Raw genomic sequence first — 19,323 nt, forward strand, 5'->3', positions numbered from 1 at the left:
ATCGGGGGCAGTTCTGAGTGCGGGGAGTGAGGCTCAGCAGGAGGGTCTGGGCATGAAGGGGTCTGGATGCACAGGGGTTGGGTGGATGGAGGAGCAGCTTCCTGTACAGGGATCCCTCCCCCTGCAGCTGAGGAGCGACGAGTGTGTGTGTGTGTGCAGAGCGTCCTACAGCCAGGGGGGAAATCCGGCGGTGGGTCTGACCTAGCCCTGGATGCCGTGCAGGGGAAGAGGACGTCCTGTCCTCCTCAGACCAGCTGAGACTAGCAGCTGAGCACAGCACAGTCCCAGCCCTGCCCCATAGTGATTCACCTCTCTGCCAGGTGCCTTGGGCCCCCAAAATATTCTGCTGGGGAGGGTCATGTGACTGCTCTTGTGGTTTCCCTTTGCTTCCCTGTCAGAAAGTCATTTTTCTGTGGGGAAGCAAAGAAATCTGCAGGAGATATAAATTCTGTGTATGCGCAGTGGTGCAGTATTCCCCCAGGACTAGTGTGGGGATGGAGGGATAGCTAGAGGGTGTGTTTGGGGATAGACAGATAGAGGGGGTGGATGGGGACAGATAGATAGATAGATAGATAGATAGATAGATGGGATTATTAGGATGGATGGATAGGTAGATACATTGAGTAGATGGGATGAATGGATGGGTAGACGGGTTGTATCTGGGGCAGATGGATAGCGGGATTAGTGGGATAGGTAGATAGATATAGAGGGGGTTAATGGGATGGATGGATGGATGGGTAGACAGAGGGGTTTATCTGGGGGAAGATGGATAGGTGGGATTAGCGGGATAGGTAGATAGATAGAGAGGGGGTTTTGAGATGGATGGGTGGGTAGGTAGATGGGGATGGATGGATGGGTGGGGTTAGCAGGTAGGTACGTAGATAGAGAGGGGGTTTTGAGATGGATGGGTGGGTAGGTAGATGGGGTAGATGGGGATGGATGGGTGGGTGGAGTTAGCAGGTAGGTACGTAGATAGAGAGGGGGTTTTGGGATGGATGGGTGGGTGGGTAGATGGGAATGGATGGATGGGTGGGGTTAGAGGGATAGGTAGACAGATGCTGTTTCATACGCTGCTATCCAGGCTTTCCCCTGGATCCAACTGGCTCCAAAGGCTCCCAGGGGAGGGGTGGGAACAGAAAACAATTGCTGCTGGTGGGGTTCCTAGCGTGGAGCTGCCGTGTGGGGAGCTGCTGGCGAAACAGCTATCGGGGACCAGCTCCTTATTCTGCTCAAGTTGGAAAAGAGAAGTCCTTGGGTGCCAGCGACCCCTGGGGCAGAACCAAACAGCGATGGACAGACGCACCAGACTGGCCTCACTACACCTGCCCCAGTGGAGCAACTCATCTATCTCGCTGGGAAGAACCCAGGAGTCCTGGCTCCCAGCCCCCCACCATCACCCACTGACTCAAACGTCTTCTTTGGGGTTTGTCCTGATCATTCACAGACAGATGGACGGACAGAGAGGTGGCCAGACAGACGGGTGACAGACAGACAGGTGGATGGGCACGTGGTGGGTGGACAGATGGATGGATGGATGGAGGGAGGGAGGGACAGGTGGGTGGATGGAGGGACAGGTGGATGGACACGTGGTGGGTGGATAGATGGACAGACAGGTGGATGGATGGAGGGAGGGACAGGTGCGTGGATGGACACGTGGTGGATGGACAGACGGATGGATGGACGGACAGGTGAGTGGGTGGAGGGACAGGTGGATGGACATGTGGTGGGTGGATAAATGGACAGACAGGTGGATGAATGGATGGATGGATGGAGGGACAGGTGGGTGGATGGACACGTGGTGGTTGGATAGATGGAGAGACAGGTGGATGGATGGATGGACACGTGGTGGGTGGACAGACGGATGGATGGATGGATGGACAGGTGGATGGTTGGATGGATGGATGGATGGGCACGTGGTGGGTGGACAGACGGATGGATGGACAGACAGGTGGATGGATGATGGATGGATGGACACATGGTGGGTGGACAGACGGACGGACAGATGGATGGATGGATGGATGGATACGTTGTGGGTGGACAGATGGATGGATGGACAGACAGGTGGATGGATGATGGATGGATGGACACATGGTGGGTGGACAGACGGACGGATGGATGGATGGATGGATGGACATGTGATGGGTGGACAGATGATGGACAGACAGGTGGATGGATGGATGGATGGATGGACACGTGGTGGGTGGACAGACGGATGGATGGACGGATGGATGGACGGACAGGTGGATGGTTGGATGGATGGATGGATGGACCGGTGGTGGGTGGACAGACGGATGGATGGACGGACAGGTGGATGGATGGATGGATGGATGGACACGTGGTGGGTGGACAGACAGATGGATGGACGGATGGATGGACATGTGATGGATGGACAGATGGATGGACAGACAGGTGGATGGATGGATGGATGGACACGTGGTTGGTGGACAGACTGATGGATGGACGGATGGATGGACGGACAGGTGGATGGTTGGATGGATGGACACGTGGTGGGTGGACAGACGGATGGATGGACAGACAGGTGGATGGATAGATGGATGGACACGTGGTGGGTGGACAGACGGATGGATGGACGGATGGATGGATGGACGGACAGGTGGAAGGATGGATGGATGGACACGTGGTGGGTGGACAGACGGATGGATGGACAGACAGGTGGATGGATGGATAGATGGATGGACACGTGGTGGGTGGACAGACGGATGGATGGACGGATGGATGGATGGACGGACAGGTGGAAGGATGGATGGATGGACACGTGGTGGGTGGACAGACGGATGGATGGACAGACAGGTGGATGGATGGATGGATGGATGGACACGTGGTGGGTGGACAGACGGATCGATGGACGGATGGATGGATGGACAGACAGGTGGATGGATGGATGGACACATGGTGGGTGGACAGGCGGATGGATGGACAGACAGGTGGATGGATGGATGGATGGACACGTGGTGGGTGGACAGACGGATGGATGGACAGACAGATGGATGGATGGATGTGGACACTTGGTGGGTGGACAGAGGATGGATGGATGGATGGACACGTGGTGGGTGGACAGACGGATGGATGGACAGACAGGTGGGTGGATGGATGGATGGATGGATGGACACGTGGTGGGTGGACAGACAGATGGATGGACGGATGCATGGACAGACAGATGGCCGGACAGGTGCACAGACATGCCGGGACAGGCGGCCGTCGGGGAGAGCAGGCGGCGCAGGGGGGACCCCAGGAGGTGGCTCCGCCGCCCCCCCACCTGGCGCTCGGGCCGCCCCAGCTCCCACTCGCCTCTCGGAGTCCCGGCACCAGCTGCCGGGGGGTGGGGAGGAAACAGCCTGACGACGCCCCCCTGGGTGACGGACAGGCGGCTCTGGCCAATAGGGAGCGAGGGGCCACCCACAAGGAGATCACATCGCAAGGGGTTGTGACGTCATGGAGGATCTGGTCAGCCCTTGGCGGGTGACAAAACTGGGGAGGGGGAACCCGGACTCCTGGGTTCTCTGCCCGGCTCTGGAAGGGGAGGGGGGTCTAGTGGTTAGAGTGGGGTGGGCTGGGAGCCAGGACTCCTGGGTTCATTCTGTCCCTTCTCCCCATAGCGGGGAGGCTGTAGGAGTCACGGGGTGATGCTGCCAGATGAATTCCAGGGATTATCTCCCTGAGAGAGGGGGAGACGCCGCCCTATTCTGGGAACCTGCCCCCCAGGGATCATCGGGGAGTGGCTGGAAACCTCACAGCTCAGGGGACCCGATGGAGGCGGGGTGGGACCTGCAGCACCCTGCTAGTCCGGCCCTGGGCTCCCCCCAGCTCTGCGGTGCCCCTCACTCCCGACCTGCAGCCCCCTGCTAGTCCAGCCCTGGGCTCCCCCCAGCTCTGCGGTGCCCCTCACTCCCGACCTGCAGCCCCCTGCTAGTCCAGCCCTGGGCTCCCCCCAGCTCTGCGGTGCCCCTCACTCCCGACCTGCAGCCCCCTGCTAGTCCAGCCCTGGGCTCCCCCCAGCTCTGCGGTGCCCCTCGCTCCCGACCTGCAGCCCCCTGCTAGTCCAGCCCTGGGCTGCCCCCAGCTCTGCGGTGCCCCTCGCTCCCGACCCGCAGCCCCTCCTAGCCCAGCCCTGGGGTATCCCCAGCCCAGCCGGTTTCCCTCACTCCCGACCCGCAGCCCCTGCTAGCCCAGCCCTGGGCTCCTGCCCGCACCCCGGTGCCCCTCACTCCTTCCCATCTGAGCTACCCCTCGGTTTTTAGGCAGAGGGTTTGTGGCCCGTGTGTGTTTTGTGGTCAGGGGCGCCCTCGCGTGGCCGCGTGTGGGACGGTCCCCATGCGCCTGCAGACAGACCAGGCTCGGGCCCGGGGTCTGCTGCTGCCTGGCCCCCCAGAGGGGAAAGTCCAGGAGCGGTGGGGGCTAGTTGAGGAGCCCCCCCCCTTGCTAAATGGTTACGGAGTGAAGCCTGGGCCCGTGGGAAGGGGCGGTTCGAGGAAAGCCGGATCGGGCCCAGAGCAGCTGGCGGGCCACAGACACAAACTCCCTGCGATCCCGGAGGGACGTAGATGTGAGCTCTGTCTGCAGAGAATCCCGGCAGCGAGAGACTCTGCTTTAACGCCTTAGGCCACGGACAGCGGAGTCAGATTTGCTGAAGAGCATAAGGGGTCCCTACTGGAACAGAACAGCCTGGAGCCTGCACCCCGACCCCTTCCCGTGCCCCAACCCCCTGCCTCAGCCCTGATCCGCCTCCTGCCCTCCAACCCCTCAGTGCCAGCCCAGAGCCCCCTCCTGCAGCCCCAACCCCTCATCCCCAGAGCCCACACCCCTAGCTGGACCCTCACCCCACTCCTGTGCCCCAACCCCCTGCCTCAGCCCTGATCCCCCTCCCACCCTCCAACCCCTCATCCCTAGAGCCCACACCCCCAGCTGGACCCTCACCCCCCTCCCACACCCCAACCCCCTGCCTCAGCCCTGATCCCCCTCCCGCCCTCCAACCCCTCAGTGCTGGCCCAGAGCCCCCTCCTGCACCCCCAAACCCTCATCCCCAGCCCCACCCCAGAGCCTGCATCCCTAGCTGGGCCCCTCACTCCCTGCCCATGCCCCAACCTCCTGCCTCAGCCCTGATCCCTCTCCTGCCCTCGAACCCCTCAGTGCCAGCCCAGAGCCCCCTCCTGCACCCCCAACCCCTCATCCCCAGCCCCACCCTAGAGCCCACACCCCCAGCTGGACCCGCAGCCCCCCTCCCAAAGCCCCAACCCCCTGCCTCAGCCCTGATCCGCCTCCTGCCCTCCAACCCCTCAGTGCCAGCCCAGAGCCCCCTCCTGCACCCCCAACCCCTCATCCCCAGCCCCACCCTAGAGCCCACACCCCCAGCTGGACCCTCACCCCCCTCCCACACCCCAAGCCCCAATTTCGTGAGGCCCTTGGGCCAAAAAGTTTCCCTCTCCCTGTTTTATGGACCTAAACCAGCACACCCGGTTTATCAAACTCCGGTTTGTAGGTTTAAGATAAATTGGTTTTGTTTTGGTTTGAAGTAATCCCACTAAAAATCCACTGGGGTCTTTCATTCTAAGTTGCAAAACTGCCAGACCCAGGTAATGCTTGGGATTTAGCATTTAACCCTTAGGGTATCTCAATGCTTTATTACAGTCAATGTCTTTTTAAAGACCCAAGTGGTGGCTGCAGCAGGGCAGTGGAACCCACGAGAATGGGGAGAGATTCTGGATCTCCCTCCCCTTTTTTCAGTAACAAAATAGCTGATAAGAGCTGTCGTAAAAGAAAAAGAAATTAAAAGGAAAGACACTGTCCCTCTGGAGCAGCAGCAGGGGTGAGGCACACACAGAAAAACAGTGTTAGAAACCCTGAGCTGGAGGTGGGGCCATGAGAAATCTGTGAGCACAGAAGAAACAGTTGCCCCGGATGTCAAAATGGATCTGGCTACTATAATGTTTCAAACTAATATAATGCACGGCTACAGCCCAGGGACCGAGCAGCCAGGCAGCAGTTCTGCAGAAAAGGACCTGGGGTTACAGTGGACAAGAAGCTGGATATGAGTCAGCAGGTTGCCCTCGTTGCCAAGAAGGCTAACAACATTTTGGGCTGTAGAAGTAGGGGCATTGCCAGCAGATTGAGGGACGTGATCATTCCCCTCTATTGGACATTGGTGAGGCCTCAGCTGGATACTGTGTCCAGTTTTGGGCCCTACACTACAAGGAGGATGTGGAAAAATTGGAGAGTCCAGCGGAGGGCAACGAAATGATCAGGGGGCTGGAGCACATGACTGAGGAGACACTGAGGGAACTGGGCCTGTTTAGTCTGCAGAAGAGAAGAGTGAGGGGGGATTTGATGGCTGCTTTCAACCCCCTGAAAGGGGGTTTCCAAAGAGGCTGGAGCTTGGCTGTTCTCAGTGGTACCAGATGACAGAACAAGGAGCAATGGTCTCATGTGGCAGTGGGGGAGGTCTAGGCTGGATATTAGGAAACACTGTTTCTCTAGGAGGGTGGTGACGCACTGGAATGGGTTCCCTAGGGAGGTGGGGGAATCTCCATCCTTAGAGGTGTTTAAGGCCCGGCCTGACAAAGCCCTAGCTGGGAGGATTTAGTTGGGGTTGGTCCTGCTTTGAGCCGGGGGTGAGAGTAGATACCTCCTGAGGTCCCTTCCAACCCTGAGATTCTCTGAGTCTCTGAGAAGTTAAACTGTGGCAGGAAGGTGCATTTTCTCCAGGCTGTGTGCAGTGCGTATCGGCGAAGGGGTAAAAGAAATGCGAACCAAACATGCGACTTAATTCGAATCCAAAGGGATCCATCATGGGCTGGGTTTTCGTTCTCAGCTCGCTGGGCGTTTTGGAAGCAGGAGCTGAAATCAGAGCTTGGGTGGAAGTTGCTTGTGTCCCTTTGAAGTGTGTGTGTGGGGCTGTGAGGGGTGTGTGTGTGCATGGGGGTGTGAGGGTGTGTGTGTGTGCGTGGGCATAGGGGTGTGGCTATGTGTGGCTGTGAGGGTGTGTGTGTGTGTGGCTCTGTGTGTGTGCACGCACATGGGTGTATGTGGCTGTGAGGCGTGTGTGTGAGGTGCGTGTGTGTATGTGTGTGAGGTGCGTGTGTGTATGTGTGTGCGTGGGTGTGTGGCTGTGAGGGTGTGTGTGTGTGTGTGAATGGAAGCATATGCTGATTTTCATGCTTAAATTGTACCCTCAAGAACCATGGTGTGTTGCCTTCTCCCCTTTAAAAAGATCCCAGGTGCTTCTTATAACAATTGGGATGCCTACGTTGCACCAATCACGTCTCTGTGGCACCTATGTTCCACCAATCATGTCACAACAGTGCCTATGTTCCACCAATCACGTCCCCGTGGTGCCTACGTTCCACCAATCATGTCACCCCAGCACCTAGGTTCCACCAATCACGTCCCCATGGTATCTACGTTCCACCAATCACGTCCCCATGGCGCCTAGGTTCCACCAATCACATCTCCATGGCGCCTATGTTCCACCAATCACGTCCCCATGGTATCTACGTTCCACCAATCACATCTCCATGGCGCCTATGTTCCACCAATCACGTCCCCGTGGCGCCTACGTTCCATCAATCAATCGCCATGGTGCCTAGGTTCCACCAATCACATCTCCGTGGCGCCTATGTTCCACCAATCACGTCCCCGTGGTGCCTACGTTCCACCAATCACATCTCCGTGGTTCCTAGGTTCCACCAATCATGTCCCCTTGGCACCTACGTTCCACCAATCACATCTCCGTGGCACATAGGTTCCACCAATCACATCTCCGTGGCGCCTATGTTCCACCAATCACGTCCCCGTGGTGCCTACGTTCCACCAATCACATCTCCGTGGCACATAGGTTCCACCAATCACGTCCCCGTGGTGCCTACGTTCCACCAATCACATCTCCGTGGCACATAGGTTCCACCAATCACGTCTCCGTGGTGCCTATGTTCCACCAGTCATGTCCCCGCCGCCGCCTTGGCGGCTGCCGCCACCTCGCTCCATTGTGGTGACTTTTCTGGGGCATCGCCCCCGTCGGCTGGTGCAGGGGTCCCCTATCTCGAGGGGCCTAGTCGCATCCAGGGCGAGCTAGCCCAGGCCTGCACACGAGGGGAAAACAAGGGCCTCTTCTTCCAACCCCACGCACCCTGGGGGTCGCCCGGCGCCGTCCGAGTGCCGCAGGGTGACCAGACGTCCTGATTTTATAGGGATGGTGCCGATTTTTGGTTCTTTCCCTTATATAGGCTCCTATTCCCCCCCACCCCTGTCCCGATTTTTCACACTTGCTGTCTGGTCACCCGAGGGTGCAGGGTCCAGGCGATGTCCGCGCTCCCCTGGATGGTGCCCGAGGCGGGGAAGTGGTTGGCCATAAGCAGGACTGGTGGAGCCGGATTAAGCTCCTGTCTCTTGGGCTGGCCCTTCGCCCACTTGCTTGTTTGCTCAGCCGCCTGGCTCCATTCAGCTGCTGACTCAAGGGGTTTGGTTTCCCTGGAAGCCGGGTCCTTCCTCGTTCCCCGCTCACGTGGCATCCTGTCCCCGCCGTGCCCCCGGCCAGCAGGTTTCCAGGCGAAAGTCCAGGATGCAGCCCCTGCTAGCCCAGCCCTGGGCTCCCCCCAGCTCAGCCAGTGCCCCTCACTCCTGACCTGCAGCCCTTGCTAGCCCAGCCCTGGGCTCCCCCCCTGCCCTGCCGGTGCCCCTCACTCTCGACCCGCAGCCCCCTGCCAGCCCAGCCCTGGGATCCCCCCAGCTCAGCCAGTGCCCCTCACTCCTGACCTGCAGCCCTTGCTATCCCAGCCCTGGGCTCCCCCCAGCCAGCTGGTGCCCCTCATTCCTGACCCACAGCCCCTCCTAGCCCAGCCCTGGGCTCCCCCCCCCCAGCTCTGCCTGTGCCCCTCACTCCTGACCTGCAGCCCCTCCTAGCCCAGCCCTGGGCTCCCCCCCCCAGCTCTGCCTGTGCCCCTCATTCCCGACCCACAGCCCCTGCTAGCCCAGCCCTGGGCTCCCCCCAGCTCAGCCAGTGCCCCTCACTCCTGACCTGCAGCCCTTGCTAGCCCAGTCCTGGGCTCCCCCCATGGCAATCAGGGTCCAGACACCCTAAGGGGAGAACAGGGGCTGGCGGATGCTGGTGCTGGGTGTCCACACGCTGCGGCTGGTCTCTCACAGGCACACGGGCGGCTCGGAGCTTGTGGCCCCTATGTGTGGGGCAGCTGTGGCCTCTCCCCATGGCACCAGGTAGGGCTGATTGTTGAATGTAGCACCCGGCACCGCCGAGCCTAGGGCTGGGCCCCTGCCAGTGCCGGGTGAGCTGGGGGGCTGGGCTGCGCCAGGCCCGTGACAGGACAGGCCCCCTCTCGCTAAGGGGCACGGAGGGGGCCTCCGCTCTGAGCCCTGGGCACTGAGCTGGGGGGACGCTGAGCGAGGCTGCAGGTTGGGGCTCTGGGACGTTATCGTCCATGGTGGTTCCCTGCCCACTCTCATCCGGGTCCCCGTGGGTTGTCTAGTTCGTGCGCCGGCTGTTTGGTTCGGCCCTGGGGCCAGTCCCAGCGGCTCGGAGGGTGGAGGCCACAGTGAGCTGATAATGGTGGGCGGGGGGGGTTTGCTCCTTGGGAGGGTGTTGGACTGGAGGGGGGAAACCCGAGAACCCAGCAGTTATAAATATTGGGGGGGAAGATGGGGGGCCCTGTACGGCAGGGGGAAGGCAGATGGGGGGGCCCTGTACAGTGGGGGGGAGGCGAGGGAGGCCTTGGATGGTGGGGAAAAGGTGGGGGGTCTGCATGGCAGGGGAAAAGCAGATGGGGGGCCCTGCATGGCGGGGGGAAAGGGGGGGGGCCCTGCAAAGTTGGGTAAGGCAGATGGGGGGGTCCCTGTACGGTGGGGAGAAGGCAGATGGGGGGCCCTGTATGGTGGGGGAAAGGCAGGGGGGCCCTGCAAAGTGGGGGAAGGCAGATGGGGGGGTCCCTGTAAGGTGGGGGAAGGCAGATGAGGGGCCGTGTATGGTGGGGGAAGGCGGGGGGGGCGTGCACAGCAGGGGAAGGCAGATGGGGGGGTCCCTGTAAGGTGGAGGTAAGGCAGATGGGGGGGCCCTGTATGGTGGGGGAAAGGCGGGGGGGCCCTGCACAGCAGGGGAAGGCAGATGGGGGGGCCCTGTATGGTGGGGGGGGAGGCAGATGGGGGGACTTTCTGTGTGCTCAGAACCACAGTGGGGCAGAATGAAATCCCCCCCAAGTTACAAGGTGGGGGGGTGACAGGCCCCCGCCGTTGCTGGTGATCTCCGACACCTCCCCGTGGGGAGGCAGCTGGGGGCATAGGACACCCCCCCCCCACTTCCCCGCTGCGAGCCCAGGGCTGACCGGCCCCTCGCCGAGGCCAGAGCCAGGGAGCACAAGTCCAAGGTCCCGGCTAGGCGTGGGGGGGGCCCTCGGCCGTGGGGTGGGGGCAGTGAACGGGGGTTTCCCCTCCCCGCACTGCCCCCCAGGGAGCTGGAAGGAGACGGCTCAGGGCCCCCCCAAAACCCGCCCCCTGGCAGAGCAAATCCCAGGGGGAAGTCCTGGGGGGCGGGGGGGGGAGTGGCTGATGGGAATTTCCTCCCCCCGCCCCACCCCCACGGCTCAGTCCCTCCCTGGTGAGCTTCTGTGCAGCCGCCGTCCGTGTCCGTCCGTCCGTCCCAGCCCCATGGAGGGGGCCGTGACCCCCAGCCTCCTGCTGGCCCTGTGCTGGGCTCTGGCCCCACCTGCAGGTACCGGGCTGGGGGGGGGGTTGTGTGTCTGAGCCGAGTGGGGTCCCCCCCCCGTCTGTCTGACCCTGCGGCTGCGCTCACCCCCTTCTCCCCCCCCCGCAGACGGCCAGGAAGGGCTTTGCTACGAGCAATTCGGGGCCGGCAGGTGCCGGGAGCTGCTGGGTGAGGACGTGCCCCAGGCTGACTGCTGCCTGAACCCCAACTACGGGTACCGGCCCCGCGCCGGGGTGCCCTGCCAGCCCTGCCGGTGAGTGCCCCCCCAGAGCCCCCCACTGCTGCCTGAACCCCAGCTACGGGTACCGGCCCCGCGCCGGGGCGCCCTGCCAGCCCTGCCGGTGAGTGCCCCCCCAGAGCCCCCCACTGCTGCCTGAACCCCAGCTACGGGTACCGGCCCCGTGCCGGGGTGCCCTGCCAGCCCTGCCGGTGAGTGCCCCCCCAGACCCCCCACTGCTGCCTGAACCCCAACTACGGGTACCGGCCCCGCGCCGGGGTGCCCTGCCAGCCCTGCCGGTGAGTGCCCCCCAGAGCCCCCCACTGCTGCCTGAACCCCAACTACGGGTACCGGCCCCGTGCCGGGGCGCCCTGCCAGCCCTGCCGGTGAGTGCCCCCCCCAGAGCCCCCCACTGCTGCCTGAACCCCAACTACGGGTACCGGCCCCGTGCCGGGGCGCCCTGCCAGCCCTGCCGGTGAGTGCCCCCCCAGAGCCCCCCACTGCTGCCTGAACCCCAGCTACGGGTACCGGCCCCGTGCCGGGGCGCCCTGCCAGCCCTGCCGGTGAGTGCCCCCCCAGAGCCTCCCACTGCTGCCTGAACCCCAGCTACGGGTACCGGCCCTGCGCCGGGGCGCCCTGCCAGCCTTGCCGGTGAGCGCCCCCCCCAGAGTCCCCCACTGCTGCCTGAACCCCAGCTATGGGTACCGGCCCCGCGCCGGGGCGGCCTGCCAGCCCTGCCGGTGAGTGCCCCCCCAGAGCTCCCCACTGCTGCCTGAACCCCAGCTACGGGTACCGGCCCCGCGCCGGGGCACCCTTCCAGCCCTGCCGGTGAGTGCCCCCCCCGAACCCCCCACTGCTGCCTGAACCCCAGCTACGGGTACCGGCCCCACGCCGGGGCGCCCTGCCAGCCCTGCCGGTGAGTGCCCCCCCCAGAACCCCCCACTGCTGCCTGAACCCCAGCTATAGGTACCGGCCCCGCGCCGGGGTGCCCTGCCAGTCCTGCCATTGAGTGCCCCCCCAGAGGCCCCCACTGCTGCCTGAACCCCAGCTACGGGTACCGGCCCTGCGCCAGAGCGCCCTGCCAGCCCTGCCGGTGAGTGCCCCCCCCAGAGCCCCCCACCTCTGCCTGAACCCCAGCTACGGGTACCGGCCCCGCGCCGGGGTGCCCTGCCAGCCCTGCCGGTGAGTGCCCCCCCGAACCCCCCACTGCTGCCTGAATCCCAGCTACGGGTACCTGCCCCACGCTGGGGTGCCCTGCCAGTCCTGCCGGTGAGTGCCCCCCCCAGAACACCCCATTGCTGCCTGAACCCCAGCTACTGGTACCGGCCCCATGCCGGGGCGCCCTGCCAGCCCTGCCCTCGCCCCTAACCCCAGCCTGTCCACGTCTCGCTCCAGCCCCCCCTGAGCCCTCTGCCCTCCCCGCAGCCAGGCCGAGTGGAGCGACTGGACGGCCTGGGGCCCCTGCTCCGTGTCCTGCAGTGAGGGGGTGCAGAGACGCAGCCAGAGCTGCCTGGGGCAGGGCCAGTGCTCGGACGGCTCCCGCAAGAGGTGGGAGATTCAAGCCTGCAGCCTGAAGGATTGCTGCCCCGGTGAGTCCCCCCAGCCCCGCTCCGCCAGCATCCCACATCGCCCCCCACGGCCAGGGCCCCCTGTGCCCCACAGCGCCCCCCATGGCCAGGGCCCCCTGTGCCCCACAGCGCCCCTCACGGCCAGAGCCCCCTGTGCCCCACAGCGCCCCTGCTGGAGACCTCCACCCCAGGCAGACAGCACCCCACATCATCCAGCCCCACCCCACAGCGCCCCCTAGGGCCAGGGCCCCGTGCCCCACAGCGCCCCCCACGGCCAGGGCCCCCTGTGCCGCACAGCGCCCCTGCTGGAGACCTCCACCCCATGCAGACAGCACCCCACATCACCCAGCCCCACCCCACAGCGCCCCCTAGGGCCAGGGCCCCCTGTGCCCCACAGCGCCCCCCACGGCCAGGGCCCCCTGTGCCGCACAGCGCCCCTGCTGGAGACCTCCACCCCATGCAGACAGCACCCCACATCACCCAGCCCCACCCCACAGCGCCCCCTAGGGCCAGTGCTCCCTGTGCCCCACAGCGTCCCCTGCTGGAGACCTCCACCCCATGCAGACAGCACCCCACATCACCCAGCCCTGCACCCCCACAGCGCCCCCTGCTGGGCGAGGCTGGGGCTGGAGTAGCTGGGAGTTCCCCAGGCTTCTCCCTCTCGCTGGCAGATTCAGCACTTTCACTTCCCTCCTATGGGGGCTGGTTCCTCCCAGCCCCCCCGACCTCCCCCAACCACAGCTGGGAATGGAAACTTCCTGTTCCCAGCTGCTCCAGCTGCAGAGAGGCCCATGGCAGTGATGGGGGCCTGGGACGAGGGATCACAGGGGAGGGGGAGCAGTTGGTCACCCCCTATCGTAGCTGGGCTCTGAGGGGTGGGTGGGGGGCAGGCAGGGTCTCTGGGGAGGGGTGTGTAAGGGGAGGGGATCTCATGGGAAGGGCGGGTGGGTGGGTAGTCTCAGGTGGGGAGGGGGTCTCTGGAATGGGAAGGGGGCAGCCTCAGGTCCCTACCCCCAATCTGCCACTGACCCTCTCCCCCCAACCCGCTGCAGTGATGGGGGGCTGGTCGGCCTGGGGCCCCTGGAGCTCCTGCTCTGTGACTTGTGCCAAGGGGGTGAGGAAGCGCATCCGTAGCTGCACTGAACCGACGCCGATCTGCGGGGGCTCCTGCCCTGGCCCCGGCACGGACACCCAGCCCTGTGACACCAACCAGATCTGCCCCAGTGAGTGACGGGGGTGTGTGTGGGGGTGTGTGGTTCTTTTCTGACACCGTCCCACCCGACAGCCTCACAAGCCGGCTAGGGGATGAGTTGCTCTGAAATCAGCCAGGCCACATCTGAGAAGGAGAAGTGCAGAGTACAACGCGAGAAAAAAATCAAACGTGTAGCTACAAAGTGGGGACTAGGCGGCCGCACGGCTGAAAAGGATCTGGGGGTTCGAGCGGATCCCGACTGGAATAGGAGCCGACAACGGGCCACGGCTGTGGGAAAGGCTAATCTCATTCTGGATGTGTTAATGGGAGTCGTATGCGAGACACTGGAAGTCATGGTCCCACCCGGGTCAGCACTGGTGGGGTCCCGGTGGGACGACTGTGCCCGGCTCTGGGTGCCTCACCCCTTAGGAAAGTTGTGAACAAATTGGAGAGAGTCCAGAGCAGAGCAACCAAAAGGACTGAAGGGTTAGAAAACCTGACCTAGGAGGGACAGGTAAAAGAAATGGGGCACGTTTGGTCTGGAGAGAAGGAGATTGAGTGGGGACCTGAGAACAGCCTTTAGCTACATCACGGGCTGTTCTAAGGAGGACACTGGTCAATTGTTCTCCGTGTCCGCTGAGGGCAGGACAAGAACGGCTGAATCTGCAGCCAGGGGGATGGAGGTTAGATATTGGGAGAAACTTTCTAAATCTCAGGGTCGCTCAGTTCCAGAATTGGCTCCCAATGGGGGCTGTGGGACCCCGTCATTGGAAGGTTTTAAGGAGAAGTTGTACAAACGTGTCGGGGATTGTTTAGGGTGACTTGGTCCTGCCTCTGCACAGGGGGCTGGATTTGGTGACCTCCCGAGGTCCCTTCCAGCCCGACATGTCTATGATCTAATTCTATTCCATAAATGTTTTTATACTATATTCATCATGGAGTATCTGGTTGGGTGGGTAGGGGGATAGGTGGGGGACAGGATGGATGGACGGGAATGGGTTGTTGGGTGGAAGGATTAGTGGATAGGTGGATGGGTTTGGGCGGGTGCACACATGGGTGGGTGGGTATGGGGAGGATGGATTGTTGCGTGCTTGGACAGAAGGATTAAGGGGTAGGTTGCGGTGGGGAGGGGGGATGGCTGGTTGGGTGGCTGGCTGGACAGACAGGTGGGGGGATGGGAGAATGGGGGTAGGGATGGATGGGTAGTTGGGTGGAGGGATAGGTTAGGGAAAGGGTGGGTGGATAGACAGCTGGATGGGGGGGGAATTGTGGGGGCAGGGATGGATGGGTAGATGGTTGGATGGGTCTAAGAGTGGATGGACACCTGGATGAGCGAACAGGGCTGGCTGGGTGGATGATGATGGGAACTGACCTTATCCGCTCAGTTCCCAAGACTCAGCTCGACGCCAGGCTCATCACGGTGATTTCTCTCCTGGCACCCAGGGGCCCGACACTGAGCTACTGAGGCTCAGAGGTGCAGGGGTGGGTCCAGGGTGAACCACGCACCCAAAGTACAAACACGTTCACCGGTTGGTACACGCGGGGCAGGTATCCGTAGATGGGGTTCAGCCTCACACAGACGCCGCCCGCGCTCTCTGTACTACATCCGCTCACGCACTCTGGGATCGGCTCCTTAGGAGCCAATCCCTGGTCACGCGTTTGCCACCCGCCTGCTGTTTCCTCATCCACTAACTACACATTGCCAAGGCTGTTGGGAATTCAGGCTTCGTGGCCTTGGTCAGAATAGACCTATAGCTGGGTGGGGAGTGGCTGAGTGGATGGCCGGGTAGGGGTGGTCCGGTGGATGGATGCGGGTGGCGGATGGATGGTAAATTGGATGGGGGTGGGGGGATGAGGGGGATGGGTGGACAGGGATGGATGAACGGTTGGGTGGATGGGGGAGCAGAGATGGATGGGTGGGGGGTGCTTGGGGGGGGGATGGGTGGGAAGGGATGGCCCCTCCCAACACTGACACCTGATCTCTCCCTCTCTGTAGCTCATGGTAACTGGGGCAGTTGGGGGCAATGGGGTCCTTGTTCTGCCACATGCTCTCCGGAGGGAGCGGAGCAGAAGCCCCAGCAGCGTCGCTGGCGCGTTTGCAACAACCCCCCGCCTTCCTCCATCCCTCCCGGACGCCCCTGCTCTGGATCCACCAGTGAGGACCAGTCTTGCCCCGGGCTGCCCTTCTGCCCAGGTGAGAGAGACCCTCCCGCCCCACTCTCCCCAGGCCAGCCAGTTGCCTGCCCTGGGGCCAGATGGGAGCCGGCGCCCCCCGGGGGGCGTGTTTCCCATTCTCCCAACCCTCGGGCTAGGTTTCCCATGCTGACCTGTGTTTCTTTCTCTCTGACTCTGCGCCCTGCCCAGTGGACGGTGCCTGGAGCAACTGGGAGACATCCAGCCCCTGCGCGGTGACCTGTGGCCTGGGCCGGGTAACGCAGAAGCGTCTTTGTAACAACCCAGCGCCACGGCACGGAGGGAAGGACTGTCTTGGCCTCAATACCCGGTCACATTTCTGCAACACCAAAATACCCTGCCCTGGTAAGGGGGCAGGGGCAGACAAAGAGGACCGGAGGGGGGAGAGGACACCCTCTGTCCCTGGAGGGGAGGGCAGATGGAGGGGTGGGACAAGGGGTGGAGGAATGGAGGTATAGAGGACAAGAAGAATGGATGGATCAGGAAGAGGATGAAGGGGTAGAAAAGAGGTGAGATGCACAGAGAGATGGAGGGAGAAATGGAAAAGATGGATGGATGGAGGGATGAAAGTGCAGTAAAATGATGGCTACGTGAATGGAGGGGTGTGTATTGGGATGGATGGAAGTAGGAATGGGTGAATGAATGAATGGGTCAGTGGGTGGGTGGGTGGACGGATGGATGGATGGGTGGGTGGGGGGACTCACAGTCATACTCTGCTGTCTCTGGGTGTCTCCCCGTCTCTCCCCCACAGTGGACGGGCAGTGGTCAGAGTGGGGGGAGTGGTCCACTTGCTCCCGGCCGGGTTACACCGGGAGCATCAGCTGCCGGGAGATCGTGGGGCAGCAGAGGCGGACGCGGGAGTGCAAGGGGCGCAGCCCCGATGGGAAGCGCTGTGTGGGCAGTTATATCCATATCCGCAGCTGCTACAACATGTATCGGTGCAAACGTGAGTGTCCGAGGTGGGGCAGGTGGGATACCGGGCTGGAGGGGGCCGGGGGTCTGATCTGGGTGGGGTACCAGGCTGCAGGGGCCCCTGGTTCTGACTTGGGGGGAAGGGAGGCAGGATACCAGGCCAGATGGGCTCTTGACCTGACTGCTGTCTGTACTGGCTCCCCAGTGGAGGGTCAGTGGTCAGACTGGAGTTCCTGGGGTCTCTGCGTCCCGCCCTGCGGGAAGAATCCCGTGAAGTCTCGGAAGCGTGTTTGCCAACCCACGTACCCCAAATTTTCGTGAGTGTGACCAGCTGGGGGTGGGGGTCGGGGGGACATATCAGGGCCTGTAGGTCTGATCCAGGAGTGGGGATACCAGGCTTGGGAGGCCCCATGGGTCTGATCCAGAGGATTACAAGGTGTTGGGGGGAGTCCACAGGTCTGATCTGGTGGGAGGAGAAGGATACCAAGCTGTGGGGGCCCATGAGTCTGATCCAGAGGCCTGTGGGAGGGGATGTCAGGGGGCTCAGCTCGCTGCTGATCCCTCCCCTCCCCCACAGGATGGTGACCCAGGGAGTGGCGGCCACCGGGCCGGTGAACGTCAGCTTCTGGGGCAAACCCTGGCCCCAGTGCAAGCCCATCAACGGGAACTCCCTGGAGGTGGAGGAGAAGGAGCCGTGTCTCAATGTGCCACCCTGCCCGGAGGAGGAGGAGGAATATGGTGAGCTGGGGGGGATATCGAGTGGGTCAGAGTGTGTGTGTGGGGGTGCTGGGAGCCAGGACTCCTGAGTTCTCTCCCCTGCTCTGGGAGGGGCATGGGATAAGCACTGGGTCTCTCTGGAAGGATCCCTGTGGGGCTGGGGGTCTTGCTGAGGTTTTGCAGTCATGAACCTGTTCTCTGCCCCCCAGATCAGCCCCTGTTATCGTTAGCCCGCCTGGCCAGCCCAGACCTCAGGCCCACCGCAGGCTTAGAGTTCGTGGAGGTTCCTGATGATGTTTGAGGTGTGTGAGAAATACTAGGGAATGGGGCCCGGGCCTGTCCCCTCTAGGGGGCACCGGCTCCCATTGACCCCAGGGCAGGGACTGGCTGGCTCAGGGGGTGGGGAATGGGGCCTGGGCCTGTCCCCTCTAGGGGGCACTGGATCCCATCAGCCCCAGGGCAGGGACTGGCTGGCTCAGGGGGTGGGGAATGGGGTGTGGGGCCTGTCCCCTCTATGGGGCGCCGGTCCCATCAGCCCCAGGACAGGGATTGGCTGGCTCCAGTGGGGGCGGGGCCTGGGGCCTGTCCCCTCTAGGGGGTGCCGGCTCTGGTCCGGCTGGGAGCTGGCTGGCTGGCGGGAAGGGGCCGGGGTGGGGGTGTCGTCTCTGGTTTAACCCTTTCACTGCCTGTTCTTCGCAGGTTGATCTGGCAGGAGCCAGGCAAAGGTGCTTCCCTGAAAGCCCCATCCCCACGACAGCAGCTCTTCCCTCCTTCCAGGGGCTCCCTATGGAAACGGCAGAGCAGCTCCCTGCAGTTATGACCCCGACCACCAGAAATCCCCTTTGCTACGGGGCGTGGGAATCCATCACAATAAAGAGAGAGAATGGGCCCTGCCAGGCTCTGTGTGTGTGTGTGTGTGTGAGAGAGAGAGAGAATGGGGGCTAGCGGTTACAGCGGGTGGGGCTGGGAGCCAGGATTCCTGGGTTCTCTCCCTGGCTCCAGGAAGGGAGTGGGGGCTAGTGGTTAGAGCAGGGGGGGGAGGGCTGGGAGCCAGGACTCCTTGGTTCTATGCCTTGCTGGTGGAGGGGCATCTACATGGGGGAGGCACTGGAGAGCTGTAATTAGGAGCCCATGCCTCTCCCACCTGGCTGCGCCCTCCACACGAACACCCCCCTCCTTCGACCTCCAGCGCCCCCTGCACATCCGGCCCCCCTTCTCACCAGCCTCTCCTCTGGTCACCTCCCTCCGTAGCACACAGTGTCGCAGCTCTGGAGAAACTCACCCAGCCCTTGACTGGGCAAAGCTGGCGATGGATTCAAAGAGCCCGTCCCAGGACTGGCCACACCAGGCCGCAGGCTCAGAAAGCTACATCCGGCCACCTCGAGCCTGGCCTTCCTAGCCGGCCCTGTCCTGGCTGACCAGGGATTCCCTCTTCGCTGGCCAGTCTGGCCGGTGCCTGGCCAGCGCTGGGAGCTGCTTTTCACTGGCACCGGCCACATGTGCACCATCTTCTGCCCCATCTCCTCTTCCACGGTGCCAGCCCACCTGGCTCCTGCTACCACCAGGGCAGCTGGTGAATTTAAATCCTCCCTGTCCGTCTCCCCTCCAACTGTGTCAAGGTCGTCTTGGCTCTTTCATGCTGTGGAAAGGAGCGATGGCGTAGGCATTTCTGAGGGGGGTGGTTTTTAACGTGTGCCTCAGTTTCCCTTCTACTCAGTCCGAAATCCTGCTCGGCTAATCCTTTCCAGGGTCCAAGGCTCGGAGTCTGGGCAGTGCTGGGGGGGGAAGGGTTCCATCTCAG

General features: G+C 62.6%; 1 protein-coding gene across 1 annotated transcript; it reads left to right on the plus strand.

The window, feature by feature from the left end:
• The first annotated feature begins 10,621 nt into the window (after positions 1-10,621).
• Positions 10,622-18,412, plus strand: LOC115640099 (properdin-like). The gene is made up of 11 exons (XM_030542967.1): positions 10,622-10,729; positions 10,832-10,976; positions 12,366-12,529; positions 13,561-13,731; positions 15,697-15,894; positions 16,065-16,238; positions 16,645-16,839; positions 17,011-17,122; positions 17,383-17,543; positions 17,732-17,824; positions 18,222-18,412. Exons 1-10 carry the CDS (start codon positions 10,666-10,668, stop codon positions 17,821-17,823), a joined length of 1,476 nt encoding a protein of 491 aa, XP_030398827.1. The 5' UTR covers positions 10,622-10,665; the 3' UTR covers position 17,824; positions 18,222-18,412.
• The last annotated feature ends 911 nt before the right edge of the window (positions 18,413-19,323 follow it).

This window comes from Gopherus evgoodei, unplaced genomic scaffold (genome assembly GCF_007399415.2).
Source record: "Gopherus evgoodei ecotype Sinaloan lineage unplaced genomic scaffold, rGopEvg1_v1.p scaffold_202_arrow_ctg1, whole genome shotgun sequence".
Lineage (NCBI taxonomy): Eukaryota > Metazoa > Chordata > Testudines > Testudinidae > Gopherus > Gopherus evgoodei.